This window comes from Pteronotus mesoamericanus, unplaced genomic scaffold (genome assembly GCF_021234165.1).
Source record: "Pteronotus mesoamericanus isolate MK-2021 breed Mesoamerican mustached bat unplaced genomic scaffold, CSHL_Meso_final contig_166, whole genome shotgun sequence".
In the NCBI taxonomy this organism is placed as follows: domain Eukaryota; kingdom Metazoa; phylum Chordata; class Mammalia; order Chiroptera; family Mormoopidae; genus Pteronotus; species Pteronotus mesoamericanus.
In genome coordinates this window covers 1450927-1472579 of record NW_026555066.1, presented here as the reverse complement: position 1 = coordinate 1472579, position 21653 = coordinate 1450927, and the positions used below count along the sequence as shown (strand labels likewise).

Below are 21653 nucleotides of genomic sequence, written 5' to 3'. Positions count from 1 at the left end.
TCTAAGTACCCCAAATTCCCATCCCTTCCAAATCATGACAAGCTTTAAATGCCAAGATAAGTACTTTGATCTTGATCCTGAGAGCACTGAGAGATTATCGAAGGGTTCTAGGCTTAGATATGACATAGATTTATGTTTTAGAAAGAACACTGTAGCTGCCTAAACCATAAAGAGTATGGATTAGATGATTTCCGGAAAGAGGGAGAGTAGTCATCCAGATAAGTGATGATTATGGTTTGGCCTAGAGTGGTAGCAGTGGAGGTGGTGAGAAGTAATTTAATCCAGAAGGCATTAAAGAGATAAAAAGCAAGAGGACTTTATGAATAATTGGATGTTGAGAAAGGGTTGAGGGAAGTGTCAAAGGGAACACTTGAGAATCTGACTTGAGAAAGCAAATGTGTGGATGGTAACCCCTTTCACTATTACATGGAATACTAACGTAGGGAGAACTGAGCATTGATTTTGCAGTATCTGTGGGCCATCCAAGTGGAAATGTCCCACAGGCAGTTGAATATACATGTCTGAAGTTCAGTAAAGAGGTTTGGGCTGAGGTTGTAGATCTAGATTATGCACAGTCTAGGATATGCATAGATCTTTAATCTATGGGAAAGGGCAAGAACACCTGGGAAGAATGTGTAGCCTTAGACAGGGCCCAGGGAAGAGCCCTAAAGACCAACAGCAACTACAGCATAGGTGGAGAAAAAGGAGCCCATGAGAAAGACAGATAAGTAGTGACCAAGGAGAAAGGGAGAAAAGCATGGGAAAGTAGTGTCACAAAACAAAAGGAAGTGAATGTTTCAAAAGGAGGGAGGGGTCAGTAGTGTTGAATGCTACCAAGAGGTCAAGAAATGGCCTGAAAAAAACATGTAGGCATTTTAACAATCAGATGATGCTCTGGTCTCTGGTAACCTTGGAGGGGATAAGTTCAATACAGAGATTTATAGCATAGATTGCTGATTACCCCAATATTCATTTGCTTTTTCTTCCTTGGTAATAGAAATCTGATTTTTTGGCTGGACACATATCTTCCTCGAATTAAAGTGATGAGGACAAGGATCACTCCCTGAGGATAGTGGAGCAGTAAACTAAGTAAACTAAAAACAACCTGGATCTCAACCTCTGGTCAAGATGGCAGATTAGGTAAACATGGCTCACCTCCTCGCACAACCACATCAAAACTACAGATAAATTATAGAACAACCATGACTCAGAACCTCCAGAAATTGGGTGGAATGGAACTCTGACAACTACAGAATTAAAGAAACCACATCCATCCAGACTGGTAGGAGGGTTGGAGATGCGGACGGGCTGGTCCCACATCCATGTGTGGTGGATAAAAATTTGGAAGGGATAGGTGGATAAAAATTTGGAAGGGATATCTGGGAGCAAGGAGTCCCAGCTTCAAACCAGGCCTCCCAGCCCAGGGTTCCACTGCCAGGAAGATAAGTTTCCATAATTTTTGGCTGCAAAAACTAGTAGGGATTGAGTTGGTAGAAGAAACTTCTGGAGCCCCAAACAGTTCTTCTTAAAGAACCAACACATGGACTTTTCCAGACTTACTCCCTATGAGCTCCTGCACCAGGGTAGCAGCTTGAAAGGCACCAGAAGCATACAGGGAGAAACTGAAGTAATTAACATCAAGGCAGAAGGTGGGGGACAGCTTTCTCCCAGGCAAAAAGCAGGCAGAGGCCATTGTCCCTTTCCTGAACCCTCCCTCCACAGAACCACAGAACTAGCAGGCAGATGCCATATCTGAGACTCCATCAACCTGGCTACCACTATTTGACCCACTCTGAAGATCCCTCGAGACTCCATCCCACCCAACTTATGGGCCCGTAAATAGCAGCAGCCAGCCTAGATTCACAGCTTGACTTCACCTGGGAATTTCCAAGCCTGGCACAAACAACAGCCATCTCAGTTTGTTTTATAATTCATGCAGGGTGGCCCCAGGAAGAACACAGGTCGGGGTTGACCTTGTCCTGCACCACCTGGGGAAACCCCAGAGCCAGTGCAACCTGTGGATAGCTGCAGTCCACGTCGGAGTACCACCACCCTGCCCCTGCACAGTTGATCCTCCATGGAGGACAGAGGTTGATGGTTAGTGTTCATAACCATTCCTTGCAGCTGACTGGCCTGGGTAAATCCCTCCCATTGACCTGCCAACAGCAACCAAGACTCAATTACAAGAGGAGGGTGTACTCAGTCCACATGAAGGGCACACCTCAAGTACCCAGCTTGGATGATAAGGGAGGCTGTGCCACTGAACCCTACAGGACATCTGCTACATTAGGCCATGCTACCAAAACAGGGAGTCATAGCAGCTCTACCTAATACATAGAAACAAACATAGGGAGACTGCCAAAATGATGAGACAAAGAAACACGGCCCAGATGAAAGAACAATTAAAACTCCAGAAAAATAACTAAACAAAGTGGAGATAAGCAATCTATCAGATGCAGCGTTCAAACACTGGTTATAAAGATGCTAAAGGAACCTAGGGAGGACCTCAACAACATAAAAAGATCCAGTCAGAAATGAAAGATACACTAATTGAACAATTTACAGGGAAACAAGGGTAAAGTGAATGAAGCTGAAAATCAAATCAATGATATGGAACATAAGGTAGCAAAAGCAGCCCATCAGAACCACAAAAAGGAAAAAGAATTGAAAAAAACAAGGATAGTATAAGCAGCCTCTGGGACGACTTGAAGCGTGTTCCAACATTTACATCATAGGGGTGCCAGAATGAGAAGACAGCAAGAAATTAGAAATCTATTTGAAAAAATAGTGAAAGAAAACTTCCCTAATTTGGTGAAGGAAATATACATGCAAGTCCAGGAAGCACAGAGAGTCCCAAACAAGATGTATGAAAAGAGGATCCCTCCAAGACATACCATAATTAAAATGCTAAAGGTTAGAGATAAAGAGAGAATCTTAAAAGCAGCAAGAGACAAGCAGTTATTTACCTATGGGGAGTTCCCATAAGACTGTCATCTGATTTCCCAAAAGAAACTTTACAGACTAGAAGAGATTGGCAAGAAATATCCAAAGTCATGAAGAGCAGAAACCTACAGCCAAGATTGCTCTACCCAGCAAAGTTATCGTTTAGGATCAAAGGGCAGAGAAAGAGCATCCCAGAGAAGGAAAAACTAAAGGAGTTCATCATCACCAAACTGTTATTATATGAAATGTTGTAGGGACTTATTTAAGAAAAAGATCAAAACTATGAACAATAAAATGGCAATAGGTATATGTCTATCAACAATTGAATCTAGCCCTGGATGGTGTGGCTCAGTGGATTGAGTGCTGGCCTGCGAACCAAAGGGTTGCCGGTTCAATTCCCAGTCAGGGCACATGCCTGAGTTGCAGGCCAGGTCCCCAGTAGGGGGCACATGAGAAACAACCACACTTTGATGTTTCTCTACCTCTCTTTCTCCCTCCCTTTCTCTCTAAAATTAAATAAACAAAATATTTTTAAAAAACAATTGAATTTAAAAAGCAAACTAAGCAAACAAGAACAGAGACAAAATCAGGGACATGCAGAGCATTTTGATGGTTGCCAGATGGGAGTGGTGTGTGGGGGAATGGGCGAAGAGGTGAGGAGACTAAGAAGTACAAACAGGTAGTTACAGAATAGCCATGGGGAAGTAAAGTACAGTAGGAAATGGAGTAGCCAAAGAACTTATACGCATGACCCATGGACATGAACAATTGTGTGGGGATTGCCTGAGGGAGTGGGGGTGCTGGAATAGCCCTGGCTGGTGTGGCTCAGTGGATTAAGCCCCGTTCTGCGAACCAAAGGGTCACCTGTTCGATTTCCAGTCAGGACGTATGCCTGGGTTGCAGGCCAGGTCCCCAGTTGGTGGCAAGTGAGAGGCAGCCAATCAACTTTTCTCTTCATACATCAATGTTTCTCTTCCTTCTTCCTCCCTCCCTTCCCCTCTCTCTCAGAACATAAATAAATGAAAAGAACCTGGATCTCTGTTTCATAGTGCCACACTACCAGTTTTTGACTGCCTAACTCTGGATTTCTTTTAGGTGAGGTAAATACATGTATATCTTATTTAAGCCATTGTTATATGGGAGTCTATGCCATGCAGCAGTTTCTTGGTTGAAGTAGGTTGAGCTGTGAACGGCAAGTGAGGTATTCATAACAATCAATCACTGTAGACTCCTCTTTCAAGAACTGCCTCAGGCTAATTGCAAGGTTTTCCCAAAATCTAGCCCTGACTAGTTTTCTTGCCTTTTTCTTGCTATTTTTATGAACACTACCTATGTATTCCAATCAAACAAAACACAACTATTACCAGATATGCCCTCTCTTCTCTTGCTTAGAAGCCTTTGCTCATATAATTTCTTCCCCATGGAATATCCTATGTTATATGTACCCTCTGTTTCAACCTCCACCATTTAAAATTTCACAACATTTTAAGTGGCCTTTGGGATCATGGGGTAACTTTAAAGGAATGCAGGGTTAGAACCTTAGTATATACTGGATTCAAAGGACTCAGGCAAAAATCTCAGTCCAAGTCCATCAAAGAAGCATTCCCAAAGAATTTTCAAAGCCAAACCTCCCCAGCTTCCTCTCCACCACCTTCATAACACAATACTATAACCAATCTTATCTTATGTCCTGGGAATCAGAGAACAGGGAGAAAGCTTATCAGGAGACAAAAGACAAATACCTTTACAATCTTAGTCATTTGACCAGAAAAATTTCCTCCCTCCTTCTCCTTGTGAACTCTCGGAATCTTTTGACCTTCAGCATCTACCCGTAAGCTCTGAAGAACGTAGGTAACTGAGTCCAAGACTGGTTTCCAGCATCCATAGTTCAGCGGGCAAATACTTGAGATCATGTAGATACTACATATCAGCTAAGGGAAAAAATGGAAAACTGATTTATCACCAGGCAGCTCTATTCAAACTATCAGGTAATGGAACTGCCTAATCTTTGGGCATCCAAGATTTCAGACCTCTGGAGCTTAAATGAGAAGCCCAGAATATTCTCACCACCAATCCTCTCCTAACACATTTCCCTTCCCCAAACTATACAAAATCAGCACTTCTGAATTTTCCAATATTCAGAGATAAGGCTGAGAGTGGGTGATAATGGTTTCCTTCCAAGACTACCTAACGCATCTTTACTCATTTGTGTCATACAGCACAACATAGCAATCAGCTGAAAGTTGGACATCAGACTTCCCTGTGCTTCACATCTCCTCAGCCATTCCCATGATTGGGAAAGGCCTAACTGTCCCTTCTCCTAGGCCCCACTCCCCATCACTGTTGGGCCCTTTCTGCCCCACAACATGCAGAGGGTACAGAACACCCTCCTTTCCATTTCTAGGCTCCTACATCCTCTCTTGAGGTTGGTAGAATCTAATTTTTTCCCTCCTTTTGTGTTCAGGGCAATTTAATTCATTTTGTATCACTCTAAGCTCTGAAGGATATTATTCCACAGCAAAAATGACAACATGTTGTTAAACTAAAGGCACATTCGCCATAGATAAAAAAAACCAGCTCCATACTTTTGGACTAACACTCCCTCTCCCCCATTCTTCCTCAGCACACATTTGTGAGGCATGTTCAAGCTATTCGACATACATTGAGTACCAAGTATATATTAGGCACCTCTGCAGAGGTGACCCTTGCTTTTGAAGGGCTTACATTTCTACTATATTAACATTAGCCTCATTTTACAGAACATAGAACTGGGCTTGAGGAAGGTAGCTTGCCTGTGGCAAAGCAACTAGTGAATGACAAAGAGATTACTTGAACCCCAGTGAGTATGATGCCAAATACTAGAGCCTTCACCACTGCGTTCTACTACCTCCAATGTTTTAAATACCAGAATATCCTTTCCAACCCTCTTCATAAACATATGTGAGATACATTACAGTATGAATTTCTTCTGTGGAGGCAAGTCTAACTGGATATCCAGAAACCCATTTTGGATATTTTCATAAAGTGTCATAATATAATTATTTTGTTTTAGTGAGATAAACATAATTTTTAAAGATTATCTTTATTAAAGTAATGTGTGTGCATGGCAACAAATCAAATAAGACAGAAGAGCCTATAATAAAAACCAGAAGTCCCCTGCCTTGGCCTTCCTCTTCTCCATCCCACTCCCTCAAAACAAACTTTTAACAGTTTTTGTTTTTAGTTCTGCTGTTTGTTCCCTTCACAACTCCAGATAATATGTATATATTCTGTTTCTAGCTTTATAAACTTTAGACAATATCCTCTTGATTCCCCAGTAGAGCAATGATGATTTTGTTTATATACACTGCCTCACTTTTCCCTTACTCCACTGCTGTGTTTAACATTGGTATTTCCTTTTCTGTTCTTGATTAATTTTGTAACTTGAAAAAATATACTCAAACTTCCATTCTTTATTCCACCCATTTTTTTAAAGATTTTATTTATTTATTTCTAGAGAGAGGGGAAGGGAAGGAGAAAGAGAGGGAGAGAAACATCAACATGTGGCTGCCTCCCACATGCCCCCAATAAGGAGGACCTGGCCTGCAACCCAGGCATGTACCCCTACCAGAAATCATACTGGCAACCCTTTGGCTCACAGGCCAGCGTTCAGTCCACTGAGCCACAACAGCCAGGGCTATTCCAACCATTTTTGATGGATAACTTAGACTGCCCATTTTTTAGGACAAGGATATCAGGACCACTAGCTTCCCATGCCCATTCAATCATCCATATTGTCAGTTTCATCTTTCCTTTACATGGTCCAGGTTATTAACATTTACATTCTGTTCTGTTGTCACAACCACATCTTCCCTGCTTTGTCCCCAGGTTGACTCTAAAACCTGAAAAACTGATAAACAGCACCTACATTATCATAACTATGTAAATATTTTTCAAAACCCAGCCAAGTTGTGAGCCAGGAATACACTTCCTTCTCTTCAAGTCCAATGTCACAGTCTTTGGGCCTCTCGAAGAAGAATGTTTCCACCATCAAGGTCAAATGGAATCTCAATTATACTCTATCAGGTGTTTATAATTATTTTATATTTTACTTTGCTTTATATTTGGACCATTATTCTCTTAAAGAGTTGTGGGGGTGGGGAGAGAAAGAGAGATTGAGATTCTAATAGCCTTTCTTTTTTATTGAATTATTGGCCTGCATTGTATTCATTCATTTAACAAATATTTATTGAATGTGTACTATGGGCCAAGGCACTGTTTTAGAAGCTGAGGATACAGTAGTGAAGAAGACAGACATCCTTGCCCCCATGGAGCTGATATTCTAGTGAGAGAGAGAAAAATAATAATCAGATAAATACATAAATATATAACAAGTTAAAAAGTGTGATAAATGCTATGGAGTAAAATAAATCAGTGTAAAAGGGGTGGGGAATGCCAGAAATGATGGCGAGTTACTGGAATATTAAATAGGTTGGTCAGAGAAAGACTGAAAAGGTGAGACAGCTAGCCTGGGGGAAGAACATTCCAGAAAGTACAGTCAGTGAGAAGGCCCTGGAACAGGACGGAGTCTGGCATGTTTTTGTTTTTGTTTCTCTCATGCCTGCCATTTTTGAAAAATGTAAAGGTCAGGGTTGCTAGAGTGGTGGAGGAAGGCAGGGAAAGAAGTAATAGGAAATGAGGTCAGATAGGTAATGGAGGCCTAAGTTTATAGGGCTCAGTAAACCACAGTGGACTCCACAGGAGGGTTTTTTAATATTTTTTTATTATTCAAATACATTTGTTCCCCCACCATTTTCCCACCACCACTTTCCCCTGCCTCACCCACCCCACCTCCCACCCTCAATCCTTCCCCACTTTGGCTTTGTCCATGTGTCCTTTATACATGCTCCTTGACCCTTCTCCTTCTTTTCCCCGTTACCCCCTCCCTCCTTCCCTCTCATTACTGTCAGTTTCTTTTTTCTTTCAATGTTGCTGGTTATATTTTCCTTGCTGTTTGTTTTGTTGATTAGTTTCTTTTAAAAATTACAGTTTATATTCAATATTATTTTGTTATTTTCAGGTGTATGGTATAGGGGTTAAACAATCATATAATTTACAAAGTGTTCCCCCAATATTTTCAGTACACACCTGGCACCATACATAGTTTATGATTTCATTTATATGTGGAATCTAAAGAAAAATATAAAGGAACAAACAAAACAGAAACAGACTCATACAAACAGAGAACAGACCGATGGTTGACAGAGGGGAAAAGGGGTGGGGGACTGCGTGAAAAAGCTGAGGATATTGAGAAGTACAGATTGGTAGTTACAGTATATTCATGGGGATGTAAAGTACAGATTAGAGAATATAGTCACAGAAGGGTTTTGAGTACAGGTGGGAGAGGTTCTGACTTGGATTTTTAAAGGATCCCTCTTGCTATTGTGAAAATATACTGGTCAGGGGTGGAGGGAAGGACGACAAATGGGGAAGCAAGAAGATCAGTGAGGAGGCTGCTGCAATAGTAATTGCTTGGGTTGGAACCACTGTTTCCTGGGTTTGCTGTTCTGGGCACCTGATCTGGAGATCCTTCTTTGGCTTTGGAAAATTAAGTTCTAATATGTTTTTGAGAAAATTATCCTTCAGTTTTTCTCTTCTCTCTGTCTAGAACTCCTGTTATTCAAATGTTGAACCTGCTGGATTAATCTCTATCTTTTAAATGTTATCTTGTTCTTTGTGTTTCTTTGGTTCTTGCCCTACATTCTGGGAAATTTCCTTAATTTTACTTCCCAGACCTTCTGTTGATATTTTTTTAATTTCAGCAACTTCTTTTCCATTCCTAAGGAGTCTTTCTTTTCCCCAATTGTAGCTGTTTCATGGCATCTAGTTCTTGTTTTATTCATGTTATATCTTCTTGATTTTGTTGAGAATATCTTTTTTTTTTCCTGAAATTCTCTTTTGTTTCCAAAATTCCAAGATTGACCTGAGGTTAGTTATTTTATTTGTTTATTTTAGTCATGCTACAGGTTCCCTTAATTTTCCTGGGGATCCTTGGTTATCCATTCCTAGTTAAGGGAAAAGGTAGCCAATGTGGGTTTCTCTGTTGTTATATAATCAAGGCTATTTCTCACTAGGTCTTTCTCCCATGAGAAAATTCTGACAGAAAACCTAGTGTGGACTTGAGAGAGGTAGCAAATGACAGATTATGGGTTTCCCAAATACCAGAATGATAAGGCTTTGTTCTGTGGTACCAAATGCCACAGAACAAGTCAGAGTGTTCCCTACGCAGTTTGTAAAATGCCACTTGAAAGTTACCTGAAAGTAAGTGCTGTGGCTGCATGTGCTCTATGTGGGTGGAAAGGGCAGAGAGATAAAGGTTCTGACTGACACCGATGTCCTGTGTGCAGAACTTCAAGTAATTTCCACTTTCTCAGCTCCGTTCCCCATTGTCATCCTCCACAGTACTGGCAGGCACAGTTCAGAGCATCTCCAGGCTCCCACAGACAGATTGACACCTATTAACTTGGCATCACCCATCTCTCCCTCACCTAGGTCTCTAGAAGGACAGGGAGATTTCCATACTTTTGATCTCGGTCGAGTCTCCTCCCACTCTAGTCCTAGCAGCTGATATTTACTGAACACATGTACAAAGCACTTGATCTTCATAACAACTTTATGAAGTAGATGCTATTATTATCCTCATTTTGTAGATGAGGAAACTGAGGCTACAGGGAAGTTAATTAACTTGATATTACAGTCAGTGACAGAACTGAGATTCAAACCCAAGTGGTCTGAATCCAGTGCTTCTATTTTGAACCACTCTGTTATATTCTCAGTCTTGCCCTAGCTTGTCTTGGCCTCTGACTATTCTGGAGACTGTAAGTCTCATGCCTGTGGGACCTCTAATTTTTAGGGGACCCTAAGTCCCTCCTGTCTCAAGGGTCAAGTCAGTGCCAGGAAGGCTCAGGATTGGGGCCTTGCCTCACCAAGCCCTCTCTTATACCTGCTACCTTTTAAAAATGATCAATGCTAACTGACCTTTCTCTGGCCTCAGTTACTGGGCTCCTGTGGATGTTTATAGGAAAGAGAAACCCCACCCTGAGCCAACATAGCAAATAGACAGACCCAGCACTCCAGTATGTTTAGCTTCCATTCATCTTAGAGCTGGATGAGGGGAAAAAGAGAGGCATGGAACTGGCTCCTCTCCAGGCAAGACGCCAGCTCCAGCTCTTGGACAATCCTGGCTTGTGTGGGCCTCAATGCTACATTCAGAGACTTCCCCACCCTTCAGGATAGTCCCTCCCTCTCCAGAGAAGGGATACCTGGAGGTTTAAAAGAGCAACAGTTTGGAGATTGGGCTCAGACCTTCTGGACGTGAACAACCGACCCAGGCCAGAGGTATCATCATGTCTGGGTGGAGGTGCCTCATCTGTGTCAGCTTTTTTCTTACTATTCTCCTTGAACTGACATACCAGGAACCTCCTGGCCCCCCCTCATCAAGCACAAAGGTCAGTTTGGGGATGAGGGAACAAAGCTACGGGATTTGTAAGAAAATTTGCTCCTTGGGGGTGGGATAGGAGAAGATTATTCAGTCTGTTTCATCAGACCCATGACTGATAATCTAAGACCAGAGAAAAGACTTACTATTTGCTGAGCATATGTAAGGTGCTGAACTTTAGAATTATGATTTCATTTAGTCCTGACAGCATCCCTGTGAGATAGACTCAATTAACCCTGTCACATAGGGGAGGAAATAGAGGCCTAGAGGTTAGGACACAGGAAGTGGAAGAACCAGCATTTGATCCCAAATGCCCTCATTTCCCACTGCCCCACACTGAGAATAAACTAGATGTGTGTTATGTGTGGGTCCAGTTAACACATCCATGAGCTATGGACAATAATACTATCTAACTCATAGAGCCAATGTGGGAATTAAGTAAGATTATGGATGCCAAATGCTCATTATGCTTTCAGTGTATAATTGCACTTATCGAGTACAATTTTTTTATTTATTTTTAGAGAGGAAAAATGAGGGATAAAGAGAGGGAGAGAAACATCCATACTTAGTTGCCTCTCCCCCTACTGGGGATCTGGCCCACAACCCAGGCATGTACCCTGACTGGGAACAGATCGGACGGCCCTTTGGTTTGCAGGCCAGCACTCAATCCACTGAGCCACACCAACCAGGGCTCAAGTGCAATTCTTTACATCTGAGATCTTAAACAGGAAGATGGACATATATACATAATCACAGTGCTTTGCATAGAGTGTGGCTCAGTGACAGCTGCTCTGTTACATTCTAAAGCCCTGCTACTCAAAGTAAAATCTGTGGAGCAGCATCATTAGCACCACCTGGGAGCTTTTTTGAACAATATTGTAGAATCCCAGGCCCAATTCCAGAATTGCTGAATGAAAACCTGCATATTAGCAAGATCTCTAGGAGATTCATATGTACATTAAAGTTGGGGACACATTTATTCAATAGTACCTTGATTTGTGATTTTCTGTGAGTCTTTGGTTCTGAGACTTGGTAAAGTTCACTGAAACATTAAGTGGATCTATGAAATGGATGACAGAGGTTGTTTTCCCTTTCTAAACCTCAGTTTCTCCACTATTACCCCAAGGCCTGTCCAGGAGTCTCAGATTCCCAAGTACTAGTCTATCTAGGCCAAGGATAGAGTCTATCTAACCCACCTCCCCCACTTCTCTCTCAGCTGTTGATGACGAGTTATTCCATACATTCTACTGTGGTTTCCCGCTATGCCCACACCTTGGTCACCTCTGTCCTGTTCAATCCACATGCTGAGGCCCATGAAGCCATCTTTGACCTGGACCTGCCTCGTCTTGCTTTTATCTCCAATTTCACTATGTAAGTCTGCTTCCAAAGTCACTGCTTCATTTATTCATGAATACATTCGTTCATTCTTTTGTTTTTTAGCAGAGTACAGTGATGAAGAGCATGCACTCTGAGATCAGACTTCTTGAGTTTGAATCCTGGCTCTGCCATGTATGGGTCTCAGGATTAGTTACTTTACTGCTCAGAGTCTCATTTTACACATTGGTAAAATGGGAATAAAATTAGAACCCACATGCAAGAATTAAATGAGTTAATATATGTGAAAATACATGCTAAAATCAGTGCTGAGCACATAATAAGTCCTTGGTAATATTGGCTTGATTATTTTTTTTAACAAACACTGATGATGGCTGCATGACTTACACTACACTAATTACCACAGAAAGAGGAAGATGAATTGCACATGGCCCCTGCTCCCAAAGAGTACATGGTCTAATGGGGTATGTGAAAAAGGAAGCAGATGATTTTAATAAAGTATGCTGGGAATAAAGAGAAGTGTGAATACAAGATGGTAGGAATGGTAAGGACTATCAGGATACAGTGGTCAGTTCCCCACACCTAGACAGAGAAAGCCTCACAAAGGTGACACCTAAAATGAGGCTTGAAATATGAGATATTCACCAAGCAGGCAGGGCTAGGGCAGTGCTGGGGAATGGGAGCAAAAGGAGTACAGGGGCAAATGTTCCCTCATTACAGGAAATGAAATTACCTCAGTGTTACTGGAGTGTAGGGCACAAGCTGGGGTAGAGAGAGGTCAGGAATAATACTGGAAGGTAAGGAAAGACTAGGTGGTAGAGGTCTTCCAATCCAGACCAAAAACGTAGCCGTTACTTGATTGCCTCCAAACTATGTTGTGTTTGGGCACCCATTAGGAAAACTTGATCATGTACTCTCCAAATATGTGTATATATTAATTTATAAATTATAAAAATATACTACTGAGCAAATATATTAGGTATATTATGAAGCATATACAAAAATATAAGCAAACGATTAAGAAGAAAAACACTATAAATAGAACATTATTCCTTTCCCACACTCAAATAGCAATGATTTGTCCCAGCACCCCATGGAGCATGAGTACTCTACTTTAGAAATAACTGTGGCCCATAATGAGGAGACTGGCAAAGTTTTAAGCAAGGAGGAATGATAATGAAGTGGGTGGGGGTCGGCTAGTAGGGCGAGCCAGGAAGCAGGAAGCTCAGTAAGGAACCCAGGGCAGCAGTCTCATGGGGGTACTAAGGGCTGGAGAAGTGCAGTGGCAGTGGGATTTGAGAAACCATAACAGGAAAGAAACAGCCTGGTGTATATAGGTAGTAGTTTACCTATATACACCATGATTTCAGCTTGACTGACCCAGTAGATGACAATGTCATCTTTGAAATGGGGAATGTGGGAGGAGGAACAGATAAGGAGAACCTGAGTGGGGGTTGTGGGGGGAGCTTATTGGCCCATATGGCACCTCAGTGTGAGTTAGAAAAAGGTGTTTGGCTTTGGGAAGAGGGACTAAGATCTGGCAGATGAGTGAGGCTGGCACAGGCATAGTTTCAGCCCTTGTTCAGACTCCCTCACAGGAGTTGGGGGGCTTGTAGAGTAAACAGCCTGTGATCCTCAATAGCAAGCCTGGGTCCTGGGCTTTGTCATCAGGAACCTCCTGGCCTTGATAGGTAGATGGCACTACCCTGGAGAAAGGACAGGTTGGTTGGAGGAGGTGGGAGCTGTGCTCCTGGGCAGGGAATTCAGAGGAAAGGTATAAGGTAATCAAGGAGGTCTTCCCCGAAGCAGGATTCTCATGTGGGTAAGATTTGAAGGGACCAGGATCACTGCATGCGGGGGAACTAGAGGGACCAAAGGCAAACAAGTTTGGAGTATGGGGGCTAACCAGAAAGTTGGTTGGTCAAATGATGCAAGGGCCAAGCAGTCAGGCAGAATTTGGATTTTTGCTTCAATAGAAAAAACACCAAAAGAAAAAAAACATTTTTAAATTAAGCAAAGCAGGCTGGAGGAAATGTTCTTGGGCAGACTCTGTGGAAAGTATGCTGGCTAGAGGCAACACACACAGAGACCCCAGTGTATTGCTGCCAGACCAGCTCCACCGTACACCCCCACACCCCCAAGGAGACTTTGGGGCAGTTCCAGCTCTGCCCACCCCCACACTAGCCCAGCCAATAGTCTGTTTCAGCTGCCTAGAAACACTTCCCGCCTGAGTGGTCTCTCCATATATCCTCCTCAAACGTTCCCGGAAGCTGCCACTTTGGTCAAATAATTTCATCCCACCACCACCACCACCCCAATACCTGTGCCTTCGTTTCTCCATTTGTAAAATAGATACTGTTTTTCCTGCCTCTTACAGAATCTCACTAATGTTCTCTAGGATGCTGAGCTATCTATCACTCCTCAAAGGTTAGCTTTGACCCAACCCTCTACTTTTCAAGATTTATACATGACTCATTCTTCAGAGCAAAAGTTTTCACTGCCATATAAGTTTATTGGGTCTCATGTTCAAAACCCTCTATTCTCTAAGTCTACCTAACCACTGCAAACTTCTCTCCATACCTCCTTTCTCTGCCTCTCTGCTCCAGCCAAATCTGACTAACTACTTGCTGTTCCCTGAGGCACATTCTGTGTTTTCCTGCTGTCTGTCTGGAATACCCATTCCACAAGTAATTGTTGAATGCCTGCTGTGTGCAAAGCCATATGCTAGGCCCTGAGAATATAGCAGCAAATAAGACAGACAAAAGCCCTGCTGTCAAGAAGCTCACAGTCCAGTGGAGAAAAGAGACAAGGAAAAAATAAACAAGGAAGTATAAGTCAGTTTGTGGATGAGAAGCGCTACAAAGAAATAGAAAGAGCAAGGGAAATAGAGAGTAGGAAGGTGTTATTTTAGAGTGATCAAGGATGTCTCTAAGGAAATGACGAAGTCCTGAAAGAAGAGAAAGTATAAGACTTGCAAAGATCTGGAGGAACAGTGTTCCAGGCAGAGAACCATAATTGCAAAGGCCTTGAGGCAGGATTGTGCTGCACAAATTCAAGAAGTAGCAAAGAGGCCAGCGTATCTGGCACAGAATGAATGGGGGAAGTGTAGGAGGAGACAGGGTTAAAGAAGTGATGGTGAGCCAGACTATATAGGGCCATGGGAGCCCTGGTGAGGACTTTGGTTTTTACTCTGAGCTGAGATAGGAGCCACAGAGAGTTTTAAGCAAAAAAACAGACACTGACTTGGGATTTAAGAGGATTTCTCTTACTGCTGTAAAAAGAATAGATAATAAGGTGGCAAGGCTTTAAAGAGGGAGGTCAGTTAGTAAGCTATTGCATTTATCTGAGCAAAAGATGTTGGTAGTTTGGACCAAGGTAGCAATTGTGGGAGTGGTGGGAAGTAGTCAGTCAGATTGTGAATATATCTAAAGATAGAGCCAAAATTCCTTAATGGATTAGATGTGGAGTGTGAGAGGAAGAGGGGAGTCAAACATGACTCTAAGATTTTCAGCTGAACAGCTATTTCCTGAGATAAGGAAAACGAGTGCAGGAGCAGATTGGAGAGGTGGAGAAGATACCAAGAACTCAGTTTTCGATATGTTAAGCTTTAGGTGGTTGTTGGAGATTCTAGTGAAGATACTAAGTAAGCAATTGGATATATAAGTATAGAGTTTAGGGAACAGGCCCACACTTGAGATATACAGATTAAGGAATAATTTGTGTATAAATGATATTTAAAGCCATGGAACTAAATTACCTCACCTAGAGAGTGACTGTAGAAAGAAAAGAGGAAGGCAAAGGGAGAGGAGAGGAAGAGGAGGGAAGGTCAAGAATAGAGGAAGAGAAGGAGCCAGCATAGGAGACTGAGAAGGCAAGACCCATGAGAATCATTTATCCAAAACCTTTCTGTTGTTTGGGCCCAGCACCAAGGCCACATACTCTAGGGTCCTTTCTTTAAGACTTGAGCAAAAGCTTTCTCTCCCTCCTTTGAAGTCCTTTACACTTTATTACTTTCCTTAGAGCAGTAGGGAAAACTGGAGTAAACAAGTCCTTTAGTATTCCATCAGTCTCTGAACTCCTTGAGGTCAAAGACCCCTCCCTTATCAAGCCCAGATGTCTTTGCAGCAATTTGCATTCTGCTTTCACAAATTTTACTGCCTGTACTTAATATATTTTCTTTAAATAGATATACTTTTTAAAAGGATTATTTAAGTTAGTCTTACCCTAAGCAACAATATCTGTGTGCTCATGAGTTCAATGTGCTACTTATGTTTAATGTACATCACGGTAAATATATAACAGTTATAATTAAAATGTTCGGTTGTGTCCCTTCTAAAATATTTTATGTGCCAAAACATGGAATTCATTTAACACTTTGAGAAACTTAAAGTCCTAACACCAGGTCCACCATATGCCAACTGTGTAATTTCTATTTCCTCATAGAACAAATGGAGATAATAACTGCTTCACCTGGTTTTATCTCCCTCGCCTCTCCTCTATTCTCTTGTTCCTGCTTTATACTACTTTGTGCTTTCCCCTCTCCACCCTCCATCCTCCTCTTCATCTTCTTTATGTGTTTCTTTTCCTCTCTACCTCTGCACATTTCCTTTCTTCATTTCTCGGACTCTGTCTATCCTCCTTCTTTCCTGCTCCATCAGGACCATCAACAATAAAGTCTATGTTGCAGAAGTCAAAGAAAAGCACCGGGCAAAGAAAATCTATGAGGAAGCCCATCAACAGGGAAAGACAGCTGCTCATGTAGGCATCAGGTGAGACTCCATCCAATCTGAAGGATGGCAAGTTCATTTTAGCTGTGTGATCCGGGGCTCACACATGCTTTCTTGATCTCTGTCCCTACTTAAACAAAGTGGGGACAATGATGTCTACTTTATAGGATTACATGAAGATGATGTGAATTAATGAATATCAAAGCCTGTAAGAGAGCAATGTTAAATAAATGGGTGTTTACTTCCACATTTCCACTTTCCTCCTGCCAGCAGGATGTGGCTTGTTTAAGAATTGGCACCTTCCGGTAAGGTTATGTTCAAGTGAAATTTTTCTAAAGCAAATCCTGTTTCCTAACCAAGTTCCATTCTGCTGGCAGAAATGTATTGTCTTCCTTCAACGTTTCCTTCTAGCTTCCCAAAGAGTTCCATCAAGGACATAAATATTAGGTTTGACTATTGCATATTGAGACAAGTTTAGCCTAAAGCATGGGGGAGGGTGGGTGTGAGGGGCTATTTGAAGGGGAAGAGGCATACTGTATAAATTGAAAACTCTTTTTGTAAAACAAATTTACAAAATTTATCCCCTTATTGTTCCACTCTAGATTCAGATTTTCACTGACAGAGTGATAGAATTTCTCAAGAAGAATATTTATGAGGGTGAATAAGGGAAAGAGACAGATTAATGAGTGGATGACTAACTGTGGGCAAGGGACTTAGTAAAACTAGAAGTCTTGTCAGGTCTGCTGGGGCCAGGGCAGGGATGGGCAGAACTAGGTCATGTAACAGCTCTCCTCCCCTTTATGACATACCAACCCCTTCCCACCCTCCTCCCTTTCATACCCAGGGACCGGGAATCAGAAAAGTTCCGCATCTCCACCAGCCTGGCAGCAGGCAAAGAGGTGACTTTTTCCCTGGCCTATGAGGAACTGCTGCAGCGCCACAAGGGCCAGTACCAGCTGGTGGTGAGCCTGAGGCCTGGCCAATTGGTAACAAGGCTAAGTATAGAGGTCACAGTGTCAGAAAGGACGGGCATTGGCTATGTTCACGTACCGCCTCTGAGGACCAGCCGCCTGCGCACCAACACCCACACAAGTATGTGGGCAGAACTATGGGCCAACCATCAGACTGGCATGCCCTGAATGGGAACCTTCCCCCTTTTCCTGCGCTTCCACCTAGTACCACTTCTGCTCTGAGCTCACTAACAATATCCCTCCCCATTCAAACAATGAGAAGAGGGCACGTTAGAAATCTAAGATTTTAGGGTTATAAACTTGGTCTGACCCTTGCTAGCTATGTGAAACAGCAAGTCAAACTACTTCCCAGAGTTGCGAATATACTCATGAAAAAATAAAGATCAGGAGAAGGGTTTCTGGGTGGGCTCTATGAAATCATGTGCTGACAATCCTGAGGGTGGTGGAAGCCAAATCAGGCCTTCCTCTGGAATCACCAGTGAGAATGGAAGGGCAGTGGGAGGACAGTATGAAGTGCAGGATGTCCTTGACGATATCATCTCAAGCACCGTGGGACTGAGAGATGTCCTGGCTGTCAGCCTTGCTCAGATTCCAACTAGAGGTGTTTGAAGGCCAGACTGGCTACATCAGAATCACTATGTTAGAAATTCAGATTCCTCAGCCCTACCCTCTGGAGTGCAGTTCGGTAGGTTGGGGAGCGGCCCAAGGATCCGTTCCTGACCAGTTTTCAGATGAATGTGCTGTCTGGCCAGGTGGGAGTACCACTGACCTGGCCTACCCGCCCCTTCTGAGAGATGAGTGGACAAGCACAGACAAATCACCCATGTCACGTGGCCACCCTCACCAAGCTGTCGAGCTTGGAGTTCCTGCCTAACCTGACCCTGGTAACCCAGAGTGACAGTGTGGTACGTGCAGAGGAGAGACGGACACACAGACATGGGTTCCAATCCCAGCTTTGACCGTCCCCGAAGGAGGGGGTGCAGGCAAATCACTCAAGTGCTCTGACTCACTTTTCCCATCTGCACAATGGGAGATGCCCTCTGTGGCCCAGGACTGTGGTGAAAATTTGAGAAAATCCCTCCCTGCAAATCACTGGTGCAGAGTAAGGAAGATTGGATGGTAACTGTGGTCATTAGAATTACTGAGCAATTGCTCAGATCCAAGTATGGTGCCAAACGCCTTACATAAAGTCTCATTTAATTCCCACAAACGCCTCCTATGAAATAGGAGGTGCTGTCGTCCCCGCGCTGCAGATGGGGAGACTGAGGCTGAGGGAGCGTGAATGATTTTCCAGGGCCTCACAGGCAGCCTCTGAGTCCTTGGAGTGTGCACTCTTACACCCTAAGCTAAAAATGGCAGTCCCTCCCCCTGCTCCTTAAAGGTTAAAACTGAGGGTAGGGCCAATCCTGTGGGGATAAAAACAGAACAAAGACCTCTGAAAGGAAGGAAGTCAAGGGAATGTATGTAAGCAGGCGCCTCAGAGAGTATGGGGCCTCAGTTTGCCCCTAAGCTTCCTGACAGCTGTAGCAGAAAGGGGTGGGGGTGGCAGAATTCCCAAGTTTCCATTTTCTGGGGGAAAAAAGAGGCACAGAGACATGCTTAAATGGACATTTGTCTTGGACTGAAATTCCAGAGGAGTTGATCTTATGGCCAGCTCAGCAAACATCCGGGACTAGAAATTCATCTGTGTTTTCATGAGGCGCTAAAAGGCATATTCACACACGTGATTCTGAGAGGCAGAGGCAGAGGGGGAAGAAAACACATGAAATCCTATCCCAGAGGAGAACCTCGGTAGACCGCAATTTCCCACAGCAGTAAAGGGTGCAGGAAGAAACCTAGACCCTGTCTGTGTGTCTGTCTCTCTCCACGACACACAACACATGGCCTCTCTGGCAGGAGACCCAGGCTGCTGGCCCACCCAGAGACATGAGTCTGGGCCTCAGGATGGATGGCAAGTGAGCCAGGGCGAAGCTGTGCAGGAGGGTCAGGCTGCCAGAGCCTGGGAGCTGAAGGGAGGGCTGGGTCTGCCAGGCTGGGTGGGCTTGCTGGAAGAGGCAGAGCTGGCAGGGCTGGTTTGAGGATTTGGAGAGGAAGGAGTGTGGCATTGGGGCAGGTGGAAGGGCACCCTAGGCGGGAGGAGCAGCAGGTGGTGCAGGGGTTACTTCTCAGCCTCCCCAGGCATTGCTCCTTTTGACATCCCCTTGCTTGGCTTTCTGCTAGTGAGCCTTCCATGCCATCCCACCCCAACCCTCCCCACCCATGCAGGTGAGGCTGACTCGCCCCCATCGACCAGAATTGAGAGAGGAGAGACCTGTGTCCGAGTCACCTTCTGCCCAACACTGCAGGACCAGTCTGCCTTCTCCAGCTCGGGTATCATGGCCGACTTTGTGGTCCAGTACGATGTCGTCATGGAGGACATCATCGGCGATGTGCAGGTGAGGGTGCCGGGGGCATGCAAAGAGCATGAGCTCCGGAGTGACACGGGTCCGGACAACGATCTGGCCTCCACAAGTTGCTCATTTCGTTCCCCCCAAGGATCGGTGAGGACTAGTGAACATGAACCAGAAGATGTGTGGTGACACATGACTTCACACCTGGCGAGGCCCATGTGCTCCCCCAGAGGGCTGGGGACCTGGAACTGTAAAACTTGAGTCAAGCTCCAAAACGAACCCGTTCCTAATTGAATCAAGCCATAGCCCACTCTTAACCAGTCCTTTTGGAAGGTAAAGTGTTGGCCAGTAGTAGGTCTCTCACACTCATGGACTCTCACACTTTCTGCAGCTCTGATACTCTGACGTTCTCTTGCACTTTCTTGCTACCTCCACTTTTAAAAAACTCTTTGTGCCTCACTTGAGCCATCTGCCCAAACAGGTAGCTCTCAGATTCTGAGCTCCCACACTCATGAAGAACAAGCAGAGGTCTCTTGCACTTCTAGAGGAGTTGAGCACTGATCCAAGACCCTTGGCTTCATGAGAATGATTGCAGCCGCCCGAGATGTCTGGTGCAAGCCTGCTTTTCCCGCCACACCTCTCACTGCCTCCAGCACACAATGACCTCCAGCTGCTGCCCCCGCATCATACCACACACCTTTCTCCCAAAACACCCGAACCTCTCCTCCATCTGTGTATGAACATTCGCTCATACTATCTGCTGTCCTGTGAATATCTCCCTCCTTTCCCCACTGGTCAGTGTCCTCTTTGTCCTTAAAGACCTGGCTCAAACGCCACCCCCTGATGACCACACCCCACTCACAGTTCTCCCCCCTTTCTATGGGCTAATAGAGTGTTTTGGTTACACCTCTCCTCGTGCGCTTATTTATTCATCAATTCATGTGTGGGCACATCTCCACCAAGCAGGGCTACTCGAGCCCAGTCCTGTCCCCACTGACTCTGAGAACTCGGAATAGAGTTGGACACAGAACCGGTTCTCCCTCCAGACTGTCCCAGCCCTGAGGGGGCCAGGCACACAGAGCCTCAGCAGTCATAAAAAGTCCCAAGTGTGTGTATAAATCTGGAATGGGTGATGTGCGGACACCGCTGAGGAGGGTCTTAAGAAGGCCTTCCCAAAGGGGCTGGCCTTTAAATTAGCATGGGAAAAATGACTAGAGTCTGCCTCCACCTGGGCAGATACGTTGATGGGAATTCCATGGAGGGAGAGGAGAAAGAGCATGTGCAGAGGCACAGGGGTGTGGCCCAGCCAGCCTGCTGTGTAGAGGAAATAAAAGTAATTTGCCCTCTCAGAATAGGAGCTGAGGGTACCCTGCCAGTAGGTGGCAGCAGGGGCCTTGACCCAGTGCTCTGTGGCGTGTGTGTGTGTGTGTGTGTGTGTGTGTGTGTGTGTGTGTGTGTGTGTGAAGGTGTTTATCTGCTTCTTTCTTTTTTACGTTTTTCGCCGTTGCCTGGAGCGGAAAAACAGGTAGAATAGGTGAAATTATGGGCATTACATAATAAGACCCATACTCCCATTCGCTGCGTGTCTTGACCCCTGCATCTCCTCACCAAGAACCCCTCAGGTAGGTGAGGAGAACACCTACCTTTCCTAGTCACGTATGCCCATTTTTCAAAGGCCAGCACATTCACCCCTTTATTCAGTCAGTCAGTACTGCCTGGGAAGCTACTGTGTGTTACGCCCACTGCTGGCTGGTGTTGGGAACCTGCAGTGAGTCATACACAGATCCTATTCACTGTCTCCAGGTGCAAC

General features: G+C 44.2%; 1 protein-coding gene across 1 annotated transcript in view; it reads left to right on the top strand.

Moving 5' to 3' along the window:
- Positions 1-10328: 10328 nt before the first annotated feature.
- ITIH6 (inter-alpha-trypsin inhibitor heavy chain family member 6) overlaps positions 10329-21653 on the top strand; it is a 28787-nt gene continuing 17462 nt past the window's right edge. Inside the window, exons 1-5 of the mRNA XM_054565695.1 lie at positions 10329-10430; positions 11637-11791; positions 16414-16524; positions 17327-17574; positions 19719-19888. Of these exons, the coding sequence (XP_054421670.1) occupies positions 10329-10430; positions 11637-11791; positions 16414-16524; positions 17327-17574; positions 19719-19888 (786 nt within the window). The remainder of the gene's footprint in view (positions 10431-11636; positions 11792-16413; positions 16525-17326; positions 17575-19718; positions 19889-21653) is intronic.